General features: G+C 37.1%; 2 protein-coding genes across 2 annotated transcripts in view; one reads left to right on the plus strand and one right to left on the minus strand.

The window, feature by feature from the left end:
* Window positions 1-2,304: 2,304 nt before the first annotated feature.
* On the plus strand, window positions 2,305-6,948 carry LOC117609893 (neither inactivation nor afterpotential protein G). The gene is made up of 9 exons (XM_034336654.2): window positions 2,305-2,507; window positions 3,005-3,207; window positions 3,884-4,243; window positions 4,719-4,892; window positions 4,987-5,140; window positions 5,208-5,329; window positions 5,680-5,863; window positions 5,944-6,166; window positions 6,781-6,948. Exons 1-9 carry the CDS (start codon window positions 2,387-2,389, stop codon window positions 6,911-6,913), a joined length of 1,674 nt encoding a protein of 557 aa, XP_034192545.2. The 5' UTR covers window positions 2,305-2,386; the 3' UTR covers window positions 6,914-6,948.
* Window positions 6,949-11,968: 5,020 nt separating this feature from the next.
* chinmo (Chronologically inappropriate morphogenesis) overlaps window positions 11,969-20,217 on the minus strand; it is a 48,475-nt gene continuing 40,226 nt past the window's right edge. Inside the window, exon 7 of the mRNA XM_034336627.2 lies at window positions 11,969-19,919. Coding sequence (XP_034192518.1) covers window positions 19,687-19,919 — 233 coding nt within the window. The 3' untranslated portion in view covers window positions 11,969-19,686. The remainder of the gene's footprint in view (window positions 19,920-20,217) is intronic.

Raw genomic sequence — 20,217 nt, forward strand, 5'->3', positions numbered from 1 at the left:
TCCTTTCATCCCTACATTCCTTACATCTCTGCATCCCTCATAATAAATATATTGTAAAGACTGCTTCGAGTAAAGGTAAGTGAAGGTAAGTGAAGGAATATCGCGAAAATTTCGAAAAAACAGCGCCCCCTGGCGGCGAAAATGCGAACTAAAGTTTCGATGTCGAATCAGCACCATCTGGTTTCGGAAAAAGGAACTAAACCTTGCACCATTTCTGGCCCTCTGGCGGTGAAAATGTGAACTAAAATTTCGATGTCGAATCAGCGCCATCTGGTTTCGGAAAAAGGAACTAAACCTTGCATCATTTCTGGCCCTCTGGCGGCAAAAATGTGAACTGAAATTTCGACGTTGAATCAGCGCCCTCTGGTGGCGAAAAAAGGAACTAAATCTTGCTCGCTTTCTGACCCTGTGGGGACAAACATGTGAACTAAAATTTCGATGTCGAATCAGCGCCCACTGGTGGCGAAAAGGAGAACTAAATTTGTATAAATTTGCAGGCCTTATAGCCGCAAAAATTTCAACTCAATTTCAGGGAGGTATTGGGATGTATAGAATGCAGTCATATAAGGGAAGCAGAGATGTAAGGGATGCAGAGATGTATGGGATGAAGAGATGTAAGAAATGTAGGGATGAAAAGAATGCAGGGATGTAAGGGATGAAGAGATGTAAGGAATGTCGGGATGTAAGGGATAAAGAGATGTAAGGAATGTGGGGATATAAGGGATGAAGCGATGTAAGGGATGTAGTGATGAAAAGAATGCAGAGATGTAAGGGATGCAGAGATGTTAGGAATACTGAGATGTAAGGGTTGCTGGGATATAAGGAATGCAGTAATATAAGGGTGCAGAGATATAGTGGAATCAGGGATATAAAGGGTGCAGACGGAAGTAATAAAATCAACACGTTCGACCTCCTAAAGTGTTTATTCAATTAGCTAAGAAGATAATTACAGCAAATTAAATGAACGCAGAAAATAAAAGAAGTGTATCTGTATGCCTTTAGCTACCTACATGAATATGATACAATAGAATATGAAACATAGAAAATTTAAACAATTTGCGCTATACGTAACACGCCGATACGCTCTCTGTTGGCAAGAGTCCTGAGTATATTTTGCGCATGCGCACTACAATTATTTATTATAAAACAAACTTGTAGATAATTAAGAAATTATTCACTCACAAACAATGAAAATGATATATTTGTAAATCACAAACGATTTCCAATCAATTACAGTTATCAATTATCGCAAAATCTGTTTATTATAAAAAATTACTAAAAAGTTTGGGCTCATATCATGATTGAAATAAAATTGCTAATTACAAAAGAACTAATTTGTCACAAACGTTAAAAATAGACTCACAATCAATCACAAATGATTTACAAACGAAATACACTAAGAAAGATTAAAAATAATCATATTTTATTATTCCTTCCGGCTAGCTTCATGTAGGTTGATGAGAGGGAGACTATTAAAGCAGTTGTCGCTGTCATACCGCCTGTGCTCTCTAGATGCAGACCTAAGCTCACCTGGGGGTGTCTGGGATCCCCAAAATCCTGAGCCCTGGAGAATGAAGGCATGTCCAGTCTGTTTGTATCCGTAGTCACTGCGTTGTAGTTTTCACGCTCTCTATCGACAAAATAAAAAACTCATTTTTAGTCAAATGACGGTAGATGGCGATGGATATTTTGCCGCTATTGCGGTCTTTTTAAAATTGAGAAATATCGGTGAATTTATAACTGATTTATTCATAAATAAAGCCTTATACAAAAAAGTATTGTTCTACATTTTCAATTTACTATTTGATATAGATTTATATCCTTGCGGGTTATGTCAAAGCATTCTGAATAAGAAATGTAATGCAATATATCTGCTTCTTAAAAAATTACATATATGAATCCTTTTTTAATTCAACGTATGTCTGTTTCATGTCAAATAACCTGACGAACGTAATTATTTTTTATTATGAACAACAATTTAATCCACTAATTGAAAGTGTCACGTGTATGTAACGCCTTCGATTTCCAATATTATAAACTCATAATTTGTTGTTTTACATGCTTTAAAATAAATGAGAATCAAAATCTATCTTAATAAATATACTAGCTAAGTAAATAAATTTTCAATTACGTTATTTTGTTATTCTACAAGTTTGCTTCTTTTAGTATTAAAAATGATCCACGTGTGTTCTCTCTTACCATCATGTTTCTGTTGTGACAGTCTTTCATCTCCGTAAGTATAAACGACTATCGATTGCCAGCGGAGATACTAATTTAATATATTGGAATTACGGTGCACCCTGATCGTGGCAGTTTCTCGCAGTTCTGTCATCCATACCGATCGCGATACGACGCTCTACGATTTCATCGTTCTCTCTTACACGCGATGTGGAACTACGTGCTGTTCTCTAGCCTGGTGTTAATCGTCTCGTTACTGTACCATTGTTATTTCAACAGCCCGCTCAGCATTATCGAGCACCCTAACACGCATTACGATTATATAATCGGTACGTTCATTCTCGTCGTTCGAAAGTGTCGGTCGCTACGATACCGCGAGAGTTCTGTCGTCGGATATGAAACGAAAGTGGATCATAACGAAATCGGTTAATCTTTTGATCTATCTAACAATTCGATCGATGCGGATTTACCTCACATGATCGATGCCAGTCTGGCAAATCGGCTTCTGAAAGTTAGCTGACGCAACGTGCCTTAAATTGACAGTTTACTTTCAATTTAATTTAGTACAATTTTTGAACGAACAATTATTTTATTTCAAGATGTAAAAATTAGTGTATGCGTTTTTTAGAGTTACTTAAAATTTTCTCTCAATTCGACAGTCACCGGTGAACCTCGTTACATTTAATGTATTAATGTACCTTTTAAAGCTCTGATACACCCTCAGACTCTGATAAAGCATGGATTAATCCTGAAAGCCTCGAACAGTACTGTGATAATTGAAACGGTGAAAGGCTCAACAATTTTAATATACCTTTTGTTTATTAAGTTGGTGCTGGAACTGCTGGCTGCGTGGTAGCATTAAGACTTTCCGAGGCTTTAAACGTTACGGTGCTGTTGGTCGAAGCTGGAGGATATTTTGGATGGGTCTCGAGTGTCCCAATTCTGGCACCGGTCATGCAAGGGACCGAAGTAGATTGGTCCTTCTCGACGGAGCCTCAAATGTTCTCCTCCAGAGGATTTTGGAATCACGTAAAGAAATAATATATCTTACACTATTGTAATTCATTTCTAATTCCAGCTGGAAAAAGTATCAAAGGACGATGGGCATTTTTGGCTATGAGCGGACACCTACGTGACTGAAATTCTAAGTTTGAAAACACTATTTAATCGGTTTTCTGTTAAAAAATCATGAGTGTTTGCTGTAAACGTATTTTTTTTTGTTACTGTTAACTGATTAAAACAGCTTGTATTGAATTTTGCAAAGTAAAATATCTTATTATTTCTTTTGTACTTAATTAAAATTATTTTGTAATTGCTATTTTTGTAAAAATATATATATTTTTAAATAAATTCTTAATACATAAATAGAAATAATATCTGACTCTTTTCTTAGCAAGCAATTTATTCTTACAATTCATTACGATGACTAAAGATATTAAAAAAGAAAATTGTTCATAACGTACTTTCCCCGTGCTTTGTAAGGTACAGTAGTTTTTTCGTACATGGGTGATTATTAGCAGCATTACAGACTACTACTCATTTTTGTTCATATATAGCTGAAAACATATAAAAATGCCCATTGTCCTTTAAAAGTTAAAAGAGACTTAAGAGATTCATAAACCTATGTTTCATTTTGTGCCAACAATTGTTTATGAACGTTCTAAAAATGAATATGTTGATCGACAAGGTTTTTATCGAACCTCAGATACAAAAAGTGCCACAAGGCAAAGGGTTGGGCGGAAGCGGGCAGATGAACCACCTGGTTCACTCCTTCGGAAGGTCAGAAGACTACAAAGCTTGGCCGAAGGGTTGGTCGCACGCCGATTTACTTCCGTACTTTAAAAAGGTGTCCGATATTATGAACGTAATGTCCAGCCCGGAGAAAGAATATTTGGCGGAAGCTTTCCTCGTGGCGGAAGAATCGCTGAAGTTGAATAATGTGACTCTACAAAGAGGCTTGTACACGACTAAAAGAGGATCACGATGGAGCACGTTCAACGCGCACTTGCAAAATGCCTGGAACAGAATAAACTTGCATATCTTGACGAACACGTTGGTCTCAAAAGTGAGATTTTTATTTTCTTCATGGTTTGTCTCTGAAAATATTTACAGTCAAATTAAGTAATCACTGCGTTTTTATCAGTGGCACATAACTACCTAATAGAGCGATTAACAAAATTTTCTTTCACACATTATTAGTATTATAATATTATTAAACCTACTTTTATTTATTCACGATAACGTTTTTGAAAATTTTAAAAAATATCGATAAAGAGGTTTTTAATTTCTTAATAGAGGGAGTCAACTCATTTTTCCGAGCCCCCTAGTCGTGCTACTGTTTTACATAACTTTTATTTGAAATTTTTTTTATATATTCTTGTAGCAATCAAAAATATAAATTTATTTCATTAATGAAGATAAAATGTCGTCAGAAAGATGACAAAATGCGAAAGATACTTTTTTCATAAATCATCATCCATGCACTGAAGCGTCGAGAATCGTGAATAAAATGCTTGAACAGAGAAGCCATCATTTTCCAGATACTTTTCAAAGAGAACCTAAACGTGGATGGGATCAAGGTGATTTACAAAGATGGATTGATGAGAAAGATCGTCGCTAGGAAAGAGGTGATTCTTTGCGCCGGTACTATCAATACTCCTCAGTTACTTTTACTCTCGGGCATCGGACCGGCCGAAGATCTTGACAAATTTCAGGTGATGGATCAATCGTCGTTTTCTTCAGAAATAAATCTTTAAAATGTCCCTCAATCAATATGTAAATTTGTAAATTAAGAAGAATATTTTTTAGATACCAGTGGTGAGCAATGTTTCGGAAGTGGGCAAGAATCTGTTCGACCATTTTATGCTTCCGGTGTACGTTAATCTCGAGGCAAAAGTGAGCATAACTTTAGTGAAGCTACAAACTCTTCCTGAAGTGCTCAATTACTTCATCTTTGGAAGAGGTGATTAAAACAGCGTCTCAATTGATCTTCTTTCGCGTTAATATCGTGATTCATTCTGTTATTTAAGGATGGTATGCAACCAATGGTATAATGGCGGTCGGTCGCGTGAATAACAGTGGACTGATGCTGTTTGGACTCGGCACTACCGATGAGAGGATGCTAAAGCCCTTATCTAATTACAGAACTGAGGTATGATTTAATTATAAATAAACTATCTCACAATTAAAAAAAAAAAAACAGAATTCAATAATCAATACAAATTATGAACTAAACAAAGTTCTGATTTTTTATGGTTTTACTCTACTTATTTTAAACAAAATGAATTAAACACAAAAGGGTAATTAGGTAGAGTTAGTTGATCGCCTATTAAAAAATAAAAAATTGAATATTTACCAAAATTTCAGATACCCTTGGAAATAAATAAAAATTAAGATAATACTGATAAGAAATGAAAAATAATTTTTATGAAAAGTAATTTCGCTACTAATTAAACGTACGAGTTCCTCCAATTACCTAATTGTATTTCGCCAAATGTATAGCCTTATAGATCGCTCTATCCATCCTACAAGAACAACTCTCAAGAAGGTTTCCTCTTCCTTACGTATTGTTTACAACCAAAAAGTCGTGGCACAGTTACATTGAGATCAACTAAGATTCGTCATCAACCAAAGATCGATCCTGCCTACCTTGAGCATTACGACGACATTCTGTGCACCCACGAAGGTAAACGAACCGTGGGTTCAATATCTCGCGTGGGTTTCTTTCTTTAGTTGACATTCGCGTGATGAGTGTACATTTTTCAGCGATAAACTTTGCGATTCGAGTGATCGAAACGAAACAATTCCGTGAATATGGCGCGAAGGTTCATCACCCTGATCTAGAAGAATGCCGACACTTGCCACAGGACTACAGGGACATTGAATACTCTGAATGTGTAATGAGAGTCGGTGCCCTTTCGAGTCATCACGTAGGTGGCACCTGCAAAATGGGTGTCGATGATCATTCGGTTGTTGATGAAAATCTACGGTAAACTATTTAACTAATGATATTAACTCTTGAACAGTGGAGTCTGGGTCAATCGAGACCCACATTTACGAAACATATACATTAATGCCAGAGGTGCAAAAATTGGATAAAATAATAGAAATACTAGAAAAGAACAATGGTTGATAGAAGATAATATAAAATGGGCAATTTTGGTAATAAATAAAGAAAAGAAATTCCTTTACAGTATTAACCCTTCAACGAAGCTTGAGTCAAATATTACTCAAACTTACAAAATATATACAAGGAAATTAATCTAAAGTTAAATGTATAATTTTTAAATAAAAGAGTTTCATATATTGGAAGAATAATTTTTAGAGAAACAGTGTAAAATTTAGAAAATGAAAATAATATGAAATATAAAATTAAATTACAATTGGAGCCTCTCTCCGTGGTCCGCCGTCCAAGGGTTAATGTCAATGACAGGTCATCCATAAGGGATGCAGTGCTGCACATATAATTTTCTTAATTCATATTTTATTCCTACAGCTCTACCATTATAAATTCTTACCAGCCTCCATTAACAAATATTCTCTTGTGACTGCTGATGTAACGTTACATCTTTCTATAATTTGAAAATTTTTATTTTATTTCAGTGTGAGAGGCGTAAACGGGCTTAGAATAATAGATGCCAGCGTGATACCGTCTCCCGTTTCCGGTAATCCAAACTCCGTTCTAATCGCCATGGCGGAACGAGCGAGCGATTTGATCATTGGTCGCACAGGCTAGAAAAATGAATGAATCATAATTTAAATAAAATACAAATACAGAATTTTGAAAAGTGCATCACATTCATTTGATCAACCTAATTATTTATTTTAAAAAACCAATATTTTGAAGAAGGAAAATGAAAGGGTAGGGTGAAGACATAACAGCTGGCTAGATTTTTTGTAATTTATAATTAATGGTAAAGTTTTCTTGTTTTACAGTAATCGAACAGTTATTAATAGTCTAATTAAATTTCGATTAATTTTTATACAAACAAAAAAAAGAGGGTGAGTTACACTCAAACTCGGTGTAGCACGAATCCCTGCCACCCTGCTGTTCACGCTCGGTGAAAAAGAAAAAGAAAATATCCTAATTTCGCGTTTCTTTTGCCATTTCATTTCTCTCGTATTCCACGACTCTATATCCCAACTCTCATCGTTAACAAGTGTTTAATCACCGCGTTTCCATCCCAATTTCTATGCAGAAACTTCGAAGTTGGCAGAGTTTCGACTTGTTCTTCGTTTCTATTCCATCATCTCGCTTATTTTTTCTTACTCCTTCATTCTCTCTCTCTGTCATTCGCTTATACACTCTCTCTCCTCCTCTCTTTCTTTTCTTTTCACGCATTTCGATGTTCTCGGCGCATTAGAAACGCGTTTTACACAGAAAGCAACCTGAAACTTTCACGCACACGGAGTACACGATGTCTCTCCCTTTTTTTGCGTATAAATAAAAAGAAATTCGGTGAACCGTCGTTTATTCGACGGGAGAAAAACGCAACTACACATGGCTTGCACGCTCCGTTCCAAGCTGAGATTCGCCAAACTTTCGGCTAGAACCTCCGTGTCCCTCATTCCCTCCTTTCTTTCTCGTTAAACCGCCTCCAATCTCGTCCTCCCAACTTCTTACCCAATAGTCGTAACGCAAAACTTAATCTTTCAACTTAAAACAAAAAAAATTGGTAACCACCGTGTCGCTCTGCTCGTGGCGACGCAAGCCAGCATTCTCCTCTCATCCTCTCCTCGGAACAGTGCAACAAGAATAATGTTAAATGTGTGCCGATTGTCGACGTCGATGAAGCGAACGAACAGAGGAGTTACCCCGCGTTCTTCGCGAAACATTAAATTCCGATCGCGAGAAAGGTGTTCATAGTTTTTGCCAAAATCATGTCCCAAGTCGTTTTAAACGGAACGTAAAACGATGCTTATATCTACACAGGAATATTCCAATCGATCGTAAAAATTAAAATACATACTACGTTGAATTTGATTAGCGTTAATGGTAATTAATATCGAAGAAAGACGAGGTAACGATAAAAGCAAAGAACCTCACAAACGGCACCTTTCACAGAATTTAATATTCCCGGCTTTGATAAAAGCAAAAATGCCCAATGATTATCTCCTCGACGCATGATCGATCCTCGATCGCTTCATCGATTGACTCTCGATCGAATTTCATTCGCGATCGAGAGGAGAACTCGATTCGCGTGGCTTGCACCGCGTGATCCAGCGATTTACGAATCGCTTTCTCCTTTCTTATTATTTTCTTTTTTTTTATCTTTCCATTATTTTCACATTTTCTCATGTGTGTCTGTGTATATATATAATATATATATATATATATTCATTTATTTATTTATTTATATTTTCTTCTCTTGTCTTCGACATGGTGTCACATCGCGGGGCGACGAATTCGGGGCTCGCTTACGACCTAAACAAGTACTCCTTAATATTACATATATATATACTCTATCTATTTATATATTTATATATTTATATTTATATATATATATATATATATTCATTTATATTTATATTGAAAAAATGAGTGTACTCTTTCGTTATCAATAGGAATAGTATCGATTAATTTGCAATTGCGTGTAACATAGACGCGTCCAGCGCATAGAAACATAAATAAATAAATATAAACGGATGTTTATTTACATATTACCCGGCTGTCTGAGAAGGATGACTGGGTTACAGATGGTGAGGATGAGTTGAAGAAGGATCAGGAAACGGGTTAGGTGGATACTGTATATCCGATATATTTATTCGCGGGAGCTTTCGGCAATTATAGTTTCTCATTTTATATATATATATATATATCTCTTTTTATATATATATATATGTGTGTGTGTATATAAATATCTATTATTTACGTATATATTATTTAGATTGTTGTCGGTGTTGTCCTTTTCACGTTATTTCTTCCTTTGCTTAGTAGAAAATAATGGAAACGCGCGGCGTCCCGTGGGACGATGCGTTCGCGTAAAAAAATAATACTTCTGAACGGGACACGAGAAAGAAAAACCGAGAAGGAACCGTTTAAGCATCCATAAAAAAATACTACAAATTGTTATCGTTAACGGTGTACAAAAATTTCCATCGTTTCTAAGGCAATTTTCTTTTTACATTTTCCATCAATTTTGTAAACTTTTCTATACTTGTAGCACATTCTTTTGAGCCAATTAATTCTGAGACTTTAGCGTTACGTCTTCTTAATTGCTATTTTAAATTTAAATATTCTCCCGCGCTTCCATGGACTTGGAAAGTGGCGCAGAAATTAAAAAATGATAATGATTATTCAATAATTAGAATTACTATGATTATTTGAAAATAAATCTTCAGCTTAAAAAAAAGAAAAGGCACTTAATAAATGAAAAACCAAGCAATAAGAAATCTACTTAAAAAAATTCAAAATATAATATTGTTTTTCCCGTATCACCCTTTTTTAAATACAAATTGACCAAGATTAATGTTAAAATGAAACGTGGTAAAAATTTGATCAAAGTACTTGGTATAGCTATTTATAAATGGACGACGGAAACTTTTGCACATCTCTAATATTAATCCATGATGATCCATTCTATATGTACGATATAATGCGTGTAGATGCGTGTATGTTGTATCTGAGGTAGAAGCGGTTTCGTATACACCTATGTTACGTATGTATATTAAAATCGTGTCATTGCTCTCACCGTTTGCTCGTTACCTTCAAGTGCTAGGTAAACGAAGCTGAGAACGAGGGCTGAAGATTCGATTGCCTCTTTTTTACAAGCGAACAATCGAGAGATTGTGATTGAAGAGGAAAGGGAAGGAGAGAACGAGGCGGGAACGGAAAACGAAGATAAACGTTTTGGGTAATCGGTGGCGTTTCAATCAGAAAATAATTCAACCGAACGGATGTCCGAGCTTTTCAGGGACATTTAACCCTTTCACTGCGATGGTAGGCAAAATTTTCCGGAGTTATGTAAAAAAAAATATATATATATATTTTTATCCTAATTCTGGAACCCTTTGGACAATTATTAATTCCAAAATGAGCACGTAAATAATTATTTAAAAAAGACGTTTAATAAATATCGAATACTTATTTTCCCTGAGAATCTTAAATTAAAGTAAATTATTTAGTAGGTCGCAGTGAAAACAGAAACACAGGAAACGGAAGTAAACTCAAAAACAGAGACCATTTGCGATTTCCAAATGTTTTCTATTGACTTAACGAAATAAAGAAATAAATCGCTTTTAAAACGATAAAGGAAAAGTTTCGAGTAACTAAAGACTGTACAATGTATATACCCTTTCTTTCTAAAGTAATCTAAGTATATTCCATATACATATATAAACTAACAATGAATGTGTTTCATTTTTCTAAACGAAAAAAACAAGTAAAGAACAACAACAAAAAGGGCCGAGTAACCGTGAAAAATTATTCCCGATAACAGTTGAGAAGGGAAAAAAGTTCGAAACATTCGTCCGGCAACGAAACACCACGTAACAAAATGGCCAACAAAGAACAAACACATTTCAACAAGAACAATAACCACAAAAATCGTGCTTGCTGGTTGGCTCGCGAAAAATTCTGAAAGGTGAAAGGTCTGACGCGTCTGAGGTGGAGGAGGAGAATAGTTGTCGAAGAGATTGTTCAGAAATGCTCAATGAGAATAGAGACGAAGAAATGTTCAAATCGAAAAAGTACGTCCATTGAAAGAGGAATGCGTACAGCGATTATTACAACGCGTTAATTACCTCTTACTTTCTCTCTTTCTCTCCGCCGGTACACCTGTTTCATTATCTACCTGTCGATCTTACTTTTCTTTAACACTTTGACAATTTTATATTCCATCAGAAATTATTAATAGTGTTGTTTAAAAGTCTCATTTAAAAATATTCTGTAAAATGATTAACTTGTAAATTGTAATTAGCAGATAAAAGTAAGAAAAAGAATAACAGCGGATGTCAAAGTGTTAAAACTCGTCGAATGTTTTTCTTTTCTTCTTGTTCCTTTACAATTAAAGGGAAGAAGTTTCGACGAGTAAAGCTATTAAGAGAAAATTATTCTCTTATACTATATCTAAATACACTCGCGATTAATTTAGGCTTCCATAGAAAAAATGGCGATATAGGGGATGCAGAAATTCTCAAAACCTTAATTTTGACGATATTAATATTAAAAGTGATTTAGAAACAAAATAATATAATTTTGAATTATTAAATATTACAAAATTCAGTGTATGACTAAGAAATATGGATAATAAATAAATATAAATTTAACCCCCTCTCCTACATCGTCATTCTCCCTGGGGATACCTATGCGATAGGCAAAAACCCGGAATATCACCATTTTCCCCTAGGGAAGCCTGATTTGATCATGATTGTAAATAATTATCATATTTGTGCGTCATATACATATAATAATAGCGGCGGCATCATTTGGGAAACAAGTTAACGATTTATCATTAACAATGTCAATCCTTGTTAATTGAAGAGAAGCAGAAGAGAAAGAGAGAAACATATGGAGACATTGAGAAATGGTGTAACAAAGATACACCGAAATGATCCCTACTATACACTCAACTATTGCATCGCTTGATTATTGATTTATGTTATTTAATCTTATCGACTATTATACTTTGTAGTTTGTACTTGGTTTTCATATTCCTGAGAAAAGGACTCGTGGCACGGACGATCGTTCGCAAACGACCAATCTCCGTTTCGAATTTATTCTGACCTCTGTTAACTATCATTTGCGTTTTTTTCTTTTTATACATCATCGTTATCGTCATCGTCGTCGTCGTTTTTGTTTTTTTTTTTTTTTAGTTTCCCTTCAAATTCAACGGATTGTGCCTCTGAGACGTTCGATTCTATCGTAAAATACCGATTTAACTGTGCGTTATGTACAGAGATTTATAAGTTTCTTTTAATTTTTTTTCTTCTTCTGCACCCTGTATGTTTTACTGTGTGAGGTAGCATTTGTACTAGTGTGACGAAGTATTGTGATCCGTTATTGTGACGGTCAACGACAGGACGTGCTTCCGTATATCGGTCCCGGAAGGATTCGTGCTCGTATCTGGCAGTGTCGAGTTTCTCCAGTCTTTTTATTTTCCTTCTATTTATTAATGCGTTAATTGTCACGGTAAAAATAACTGTAATTCGGCACACAATAATATTATTACCGTGGGGGGCTTCAGAAGATGAAATTTGTAATTAGAAATTTTTAAAACTGAAAGCTTTAATTTGAAAATTAGTTACGAATAATTCCTCAAAACATAAAATGAAAAATTTTGGAAATTGAACAGCTGATCTCTGTGACAATCAACGCATACAAGGTTTTAAGATATTCATAATGGTATCCCGTAATCTATCTATTGATTGTTAGTCTCCTAAAAAAACAGTCTGTATAAACGATCTCAACAATTCTGTAACTAGTATAAACTATTGCGAGCTATTTGGTATAAAATACGATCACATGGACAGTCAATGAATAATCAGTTCTGTGGTTCCACGGAGAAAGGGTACACCTATGTACAAGAATAGTAAAACTAGCGTACAAATTAATCTAAGAGTCGGTTCGATATTCATCCTGAAACTGATATGTAACGAGATACTTGAACATGTTATTCCATGCTGCTTAAAGTAATCTAACAACCCCTTCCTCCTGGAAACTGTGAAAATATATTCCATTCAGCGAACAATGTTAAACTGCAAGGATGAAAGTGATCGAGTATTTATGCTAAAGAATCATCATTATTTTCTATATTAAGAGAAACATCACAGTATACAGCACTATATTTATGCAAAAACTACTTGTTCGGCAAATTGTGCGTCGGTAAAAATACAAAAGAACGACTTTCACCTTTGATGTACGCCAAATGGAATATACAACAGCACCTAGTGTGAAGAATGCGATACAAATGCAATGTGATGAACTTAATTAAACGGTGATCAACGAATCCTCGACCTTCCACCGATGCAGTCCGTTCGTCTTCCGTTTCAACTATGATATACAAATCGTCATCGTCATCGTCGTGGTCGTCGTGTTACGTTCTACAGCGTGTATAGTAAGTTTACAAAAATCCGCATATCTGCAATATCTTTCCCTCTTTTTGTTTTTTTTTTTTTTTTTTGAATCTTTTCTTTTCCTTTGTATCCGTAGTCGCGTTTCTATCGTTTTACCCCTTAAACATTAGTTTACTTTGTACTATAAGTCGCGGCCGCTCGAAATAATTTCGAGGGTCGCACGCCGCCGAAGTCGAAGCCCCGCCCTGCGACAATGAGCCCTACAGTTTACAATAATTAATTGTTAATCATTATTATTATTATTATTATTATTCATCTTGCCGCGAAAGGTTCGTTACACGTTCTCAATATGCGCGTGTCTCTCTCTGCCTGTGTATATGTACGTGTTTCATCTGGTGTATAATGTTTTTTTTACGCTTTTTCTTTCATCAATGCTTAAATATGCTTAATGCGTGCGTGATACATGTACTATACAATCATTATCAACTATGGTATAGTACTATTTATATACTATACGATGATCAAACAGTATAGAGTAGTTGCCAGTGCACAACGGCATCCAGGTGCAGCGATAACATCGAACCTCCTTCGCATTCGCGAGCACCCACCCCCTTTCACCCTTTCCTTTTTTATTTTTCTTGCCATTTTTTCACTGACGCCCCCTGCCCGCGACTTCGATACCGAATACTAGTGACGAAGGATTACCATCTCTTTTTTTACTCGTTTTCTTTTTTTCACTTTTTAAATCACGGAAAGCCCTTTTACACTGCGAATCACGGCGGCGAGTGTCGAGCGTCGTTCGAATGCCAACGATTATGCCAATTTTGGTCCGTTTTCCGTTTGAATTTCTTTCAACCCTTAATTTAACTCTTTTTCATTGAAATCATTAATTTTTTAATGACGCTCGCGACTCGCGCGTGAAACAATCGACGGGACCCGCGGTGTGTAAAGCTCCCCTCGCCAAGCTGTGTCACACACGACATCTATAAAGGATTTTCAATCCGTAAAACACATATTATAGAAACAACATGCAACATTTTATCCTACGCCGTGATACAATAATGGTACATACGTGTATGCGTACGTTCGCGCGTGGCTTCGTAACGTGGATATATGCACGCGACGTGTACGCATATATCGCGCCCCTTCTATGTGTGTATCTGTTCATCGTGTGTACCGTGTGTGCGTGTATTATCACTGGGATACGGTCGAACGAACGAACGTGAAAATTGAACAACGTAAAAAGGAAAAAAGAACACCCTTTTTTAAGTCAACTCTGAAATTCGTTCTCAAATTGTTCCTTCGATTAAATAATAATAATAAATCCGAGAGGTGAATAAAGATTTGTTGGAAACATACCATTCGTAATGGTATTTTCTAGTACGAAATAAAGGTACAAGCAAATTGATTGAAGTATCGAAAACAATTTTACACAATAAATGTGTACGTGTAAGGATTCATCCCCAATCACGAAAGGTGAGCCTAAACTCCTTCCAATTTTCTGTCGATCACCTAAATATATATACCCATCGATTCTCCGTTCCTACATTTTTCTTCTCTACGCTCTTTGTCCTACATATACATATATACAATGTACACGCGTGTATCCCTCCGTTTCTCTTCACGTGTATTGTAAACCATGCTAAGCAACTAAACAAATTGCGAGACCCTTAAATAACCCGACGGTGAACAACGAGCACTTCACCTTGGCCTCTAAACATCATCCCAAACATTACCTAAGAAAAATTTAAAAAAAAAAAAAAAAAGATGATCAAATAAAAAAGAATATGCTAAAGAAAAGTGTAAACTTAACGCTAAGAGTTGCTCGTACGACTTAAACATTATACTCTCGATCATTTGTTCCGATCATAGCTTCTGCTTGGCAGAGTAGCTGAGGACAAAAATAACGTTCGTCTTAATTTAACAAAAAAAAATAAGAAAGAAAGAAAGAAAATTAACAAGACAACAGATTCGATCGTCATGCGTGATAATAGATTATTTACACTCGTGGGCGTGTATGCATCTGCGCGTACATATATGTGCATCTCGACCGTGTACGGCGTATCCCATGCGTATATATGTGTGTATTGTAGTGTATTTGTATGTGTAAGTGTGCGACTCTGTGTATGTTCCTAGTATCATCACATACGTAAACGACACATAACACTTTTTTGAATAATCCCTTTTCCCGCAGCATCCTCGCCTTCGATCTTCAATCTATGATTAATTTTTTCATTTTTTTTTCTCTCTCTTTCACGTCGTCTAAATGTTTCGAAGCCCATCCTCGATAAAATTCATTCGAAATTTGCCCGAAAGGATCGGTATTCACCCTCGCGTCCGGATAACAATTTTTCCTCATACAAACGCTCCGTAGCATTCTACTTTCTTTTTTTTTTTAAATATCTTTTTTGAATTATTTTTTTCTGCTCTTCCAACATGCCAGCTCATTTCGATCTGTTTCTTTTTTTTTTCATTACGTTCGATCTTGACAATTTTTCAACCAGTGCAACCCCGTTCGAGATAATTGAAAAACTCGAAATCCGTCGACGAAACGAGCACGTGTGCACGCAATAATTTCTCTTCGCATCATTTCAACCCCTTTCGCTGATTCACCTCGTGCATTACGCTCCCGCGATCGACATTTCTCGCGTGTCTTGAAATCTTTCGCTTCGCCCTGCACACAACGAACCGTGTACGCTTGTTCTCTTGCGATTTTCACCAGGTTTTCCGATAAATAAAACAATAAAATCGCTATCGCTCCAGGAATCGAACCTCGCTGAACCTCGCTGCTGAACGATGAAATCGCCGTGATTGGTTCTCACCGGATAAACGTTTATCGAAATCACGCAGCCTAGCATACACACGCATACACACTCTCTCTCGAGCACACATTCATTCGTTTGTATATCTCATTGTTTCTAATCGGCAGTTGTACACCCGCGTGCAAAGATGACCGGTACCGCGTGATCAGCTGATCGGTACAGTTTAGATGACTGTGCGTTAAAAATATCTAAAATTAATATTTTAATTTGTTATTTCAAATTAGTAGTACGATCTTATTGTTAGTAATAAAAGTAATCCAGATCTCTATTACGACGAGGTTAATCAAAAATAGCCATCTTTGCATCCGACTGTACTTATGTGATAATGTGGCTTTGTAAAAAAAAACAAAAAAAAAACGGATCTATTATATATAACATGTAGAGCTTATATATCACGTGTGACCACGATCTCGATAGTTTTTCGCTGGTTAGAAACAGCGAATCATTCGACCAGTAGATTGTTCAGTTGATAACGTGTGGAAAAGTGATCGATCAACTAAAACATATGATCGTTTGATAGAATAAAGTAAATAAAACGGTATAGGAAAGAGAATTTCCAGCGAAAATCTTCGAGATCCGTACCCTATATTAAACGGTATAACAGCAGTAGAATAGTTCCGACACTAATCAGACAAGTAGTAGCGGCTGTACGGAATGTACAGATGTTATATCGTGGTCTCTCAATGTTCCCTGTGTTGTTTGTTATTATAAAAACGATGAGGTAGTACTGTTATATAAATGTTTGGCAGAACTCGCGGGCATTGCTCGCGATTCAGTAGTATAGAAAAATAATAGATGAAAAATAAGTAAATAAAAAAAAAATAAAGAGAGAGAGAGAGGGAGAGAGAGAGAACGAACAGGAACACATGCAACGCGTAATTAAAAAAAAAAAAGAGTACGAAAAGGTACGAGATAAAGAAAAAACAGAAACGAACAAATAGAACGTTTCACTGTTCATGTAATAACCTAGCTCTCATATGACCATATAAATACTAAATAATTCTCTATTATCTATTGTCTTTGATACCATACGGTATACGCGTATCGTTGTGAGATAACTCTTGGTTAAACTTCATCTTCTGTAACGCAACAAAGAAAAAAAAGAAAAACAAAAATCGGGGGGGTAGTAGAAAAATAAAACGTTGAATCAACGTAAACACGCGGAAGGGTAAAAGAGAAGAAAATAAGAGAGATAGATAAAAGTTTGTAGTAATAAAAACGTGTCAATACTGCAACAAGTAATATCGTGGTGCCATCCTGACTAGGAGTATCTATATATCTATCTATAGGTAAATGTAATATAATAACTATTGCATTGATCACATTCTATACAACCGGTTTAGCAATTATTCCTATGCTCTTTGTTCAATTCTGGTCTATTGATTATTATATCCCCTATATATCTCGACTATTGCTTCGGACAAAAGTCCGTATTAAACATTGTAAACAGGTAACAAAGTGGTAGTGATTGTACGCGTGACACATCTCGTCACGTTTCGATTTCCCTAGGCGAATGCGTATAGAAAAACTATGGATCACATGCGTGAAACGCATTCGACGACAGGAAGTGTCCGTTCCGTGTATAAATGACAATTAAGAACAGCCATCCCCTGAACTTTAACCTGCGTTTCAACGTATAAAAAAGAAGACGCTCTTATAACGAAGAAAAAAAATACATTCTCAATGTATCATTATTATTCCGTGGATCTCGAACGCATTCGCCAGGAAGAATCTACATGAGATACAGTAACTCGACAGCCTGTCTGTTCCAGTAATCGTAGTAATAATCTCATAAATCCTTTATAAAACGGTATATCTATACAAAACAAAGATGAGGAAAAATATACGTGTCTGCATGGAGTACATATCTCCTTTCTGGATATGTTTTATGTCTTGTTAGGAGCGACAGTGCAGAGCATATTAATCTACTCCTAATAGGAGAGAAAGCAATTTAGGAGAAGGAGATTCCACCATTTGCCACGATACTCGGAGCAACGGTGGCGCCACCTTCCTCTACCTCGCCATTTTCCCTAGGAAGGACTATCGATGCTCGGCAATGTACAAAGAGAGATGCGATTCTGATCCAGAATTGTTTGATTTCTCGTGTTTTCTTTTGGCACTAATGCGTGAACGTAATGTAGATATATCACCTGTGCCTCGACCCTAGGCTCTCGACATCAACAGCAATAATAGTACCAGTTATTCCCTGCGGTATGTCAGTAGTATATAACAGTGTTTGATGCGACGATGCGGTAGCAGTTCGATAATCCTTAATCCAATGGTAACGTTCAACTATCGAATATAGTAAAGGTAGCGGCAGTAAGTAGACACTTTTTCGTTAATTAAACCTATTATCGCAACAACGCTTACACCGTTTGCTATTTCATGCTTGATATCGCGTGTTCTCTTCTTGGTACACCTCGTTCGAACGAACCTGTTCGTTCTCGCGTGGTACCAAAACGCGCGTAGTAAAATTAACGAAAATACAAAAAAAAAGAAGAAGAAAAAAGACTGAGAAACAAAAAGTTCTATTTCGCTTATTGTATACGATTTCACCTGAGATATGCGTCTTTTTTTCTTCGTTACTCTTCTTCTCTCTTTAGCTTCGTGAATCCGCGTTTTGCGCTATTTCACGTTTCTCTATCCTCCGGTGTTTTACGCCTTTTTCTTTTTTTATTCTTTTCCCTACTTCTCTATTTAATCGCGCTCTTTAAGCGTTTATAGTTAATAACTCTTACTCGACGTTGCACTTTCATTGACTAGTTTTGTGATTTGCAGCGTATCCGCGAGCGTGTCCGAGGCGCGACGCGCTTAATTCCCTACCTCTGTGCATAGCTACGCGAGCAATCGGACGTCGACGTTTTCCCGAGCTCCTTTCCTCCTCTTCTTCGCTTTCCGTCTCTTCAATCTCCCCGTCTACTCCATGATCCGATCACCGGGACAATTTTTCCTACATCGTGGTCAACGCCTCCTGTCTCATCCGACGTCCATCCTTCGCAAGACGCGTCTCGCTTCGACGCACAATTAAAAGGAACTGTAAATCTATAAAAATAGATTCGAAAAGTCAGATAGATCACGGGCTGTGAGAACTGAAAGCAAAACTGAAAACGTCGTTTTACAAGGAGAACCCTGAAGATCCATCCTACTGAGTGCACCAACGTGTCTCCCCCGGAAATCCGTGCACATTTCCCCCCAGACGTTTTCCTCGGCGTGTACCGGAAGGTCGACTCGTGACGGTCGCAGTTTAATTGACAACTATTACGAACAGACCTCGATGACCCAGCGGGTCGCACGTATCGTTTCCTTTGTGGTCCTACCGCCAGGAACTCGCGTGCTTCTCGACGAACAGTCAGCTTTGGGCGCTGTCAAACGCAGCGAGGCGTAGTTCACGAGGGAAACGAGGAATCCAGAGTGTCGCTCGGATGCGACACGGGATGGGGACGGCGTTGACCGACGACCAAAGGGAAAGATGGACCTTTACCTTCCAGCTAACTCGTTCCATCTTCCTTGTAATCATTCGGGTTACTCGAAGTCACTCGCGGGTTACTCGAGTAGCCACCGGGCTGCTTTCGGTGCCTCCACGACGGCAACAATGATCACGACGACGATCGTGACTTAGACGACGACGACGACGACGACGACGACAACGACGATGACGACGACGGGGATGTCGTTACTGCGGCACCGAGTCCGACATCGAATGGTTCGACTGCTGGAACGCCTTCATATTCAGCTCGGTCTTGTGCTCCCGTGCGATGTGCCGTCTGACCGTGTTGTTCCGCGTGAAGGTCCGCGAACAAAACGGACACGGCACCCTGATACCCTGGTGACGTTGCCGTATATGGGCGCGTAGGTTCGTCTCGTAGCCGTACAGTCTCTCGCAGAACGGACACTTCAGCTTCTTGCCTGAAACAAAGAAAATTCGAATGGTTAGTCGTGACTGAGGTTTTAATGAAGTTGTAATAGGATTAAGGGAATCCTTTAATTAACACGTTCCTCGCCATACGACTTAATGGCGTCAACAGTTTGAGGTCCGATCACGCAATATCGCGTGGGCGAGTATTAATTCTGTAATAGCAGAAATATAGCGTGACACGAAACCGGTACATACCGCAGAGGACGTATTAACCCCTTGACTGCTGAGTACTCTAGGCTTAAACGTTTTGTCTGTACGAAATAAGAATAAAATCAATAACACTTATCA

Source organism: Osmia lignaria, chromosome 10 (genome assembly GCF_051020975.1).
Source record: "Osmia lignaria lignaria isolate PbOS001 chromosome 10, iyOsmLign1, whole genome shotgun sequence".
NCBI classification, from domain to species: Eukaryota; Metazoa; Arthropoda; class Insecta; order Hymenoptera; family Megachilidae; genus Osmia; species Osmia lignaria.

What these genes read in the sequence shown, in the direction of transcription:
- LOC117609893 (XM_034336654.2), top strand. Translation starts at nt 2,387, where the DNA reads ATGTGGAACTACGTGCTGTTCTCTAGCCTGGTGTTAATCGTCTCGTTA. An exon ending in TATCTAATTACAGAACTGAG is followed by an intron (nt 5,330 to 5,679) that starts GTATGATTTAAT and finishes CCAAATGTATAG; the next exon opens with CCTTATAGATCGCTCTATCC. An exon ending in CATTCTGTGCACCCACGAAG is followed by an intron (nt 5,864 to 5,943) that starts GTAAACGAACCG and finishes TACATTTTTCAG; the next exon opens with CGATAAACTTTGCGATTCGA.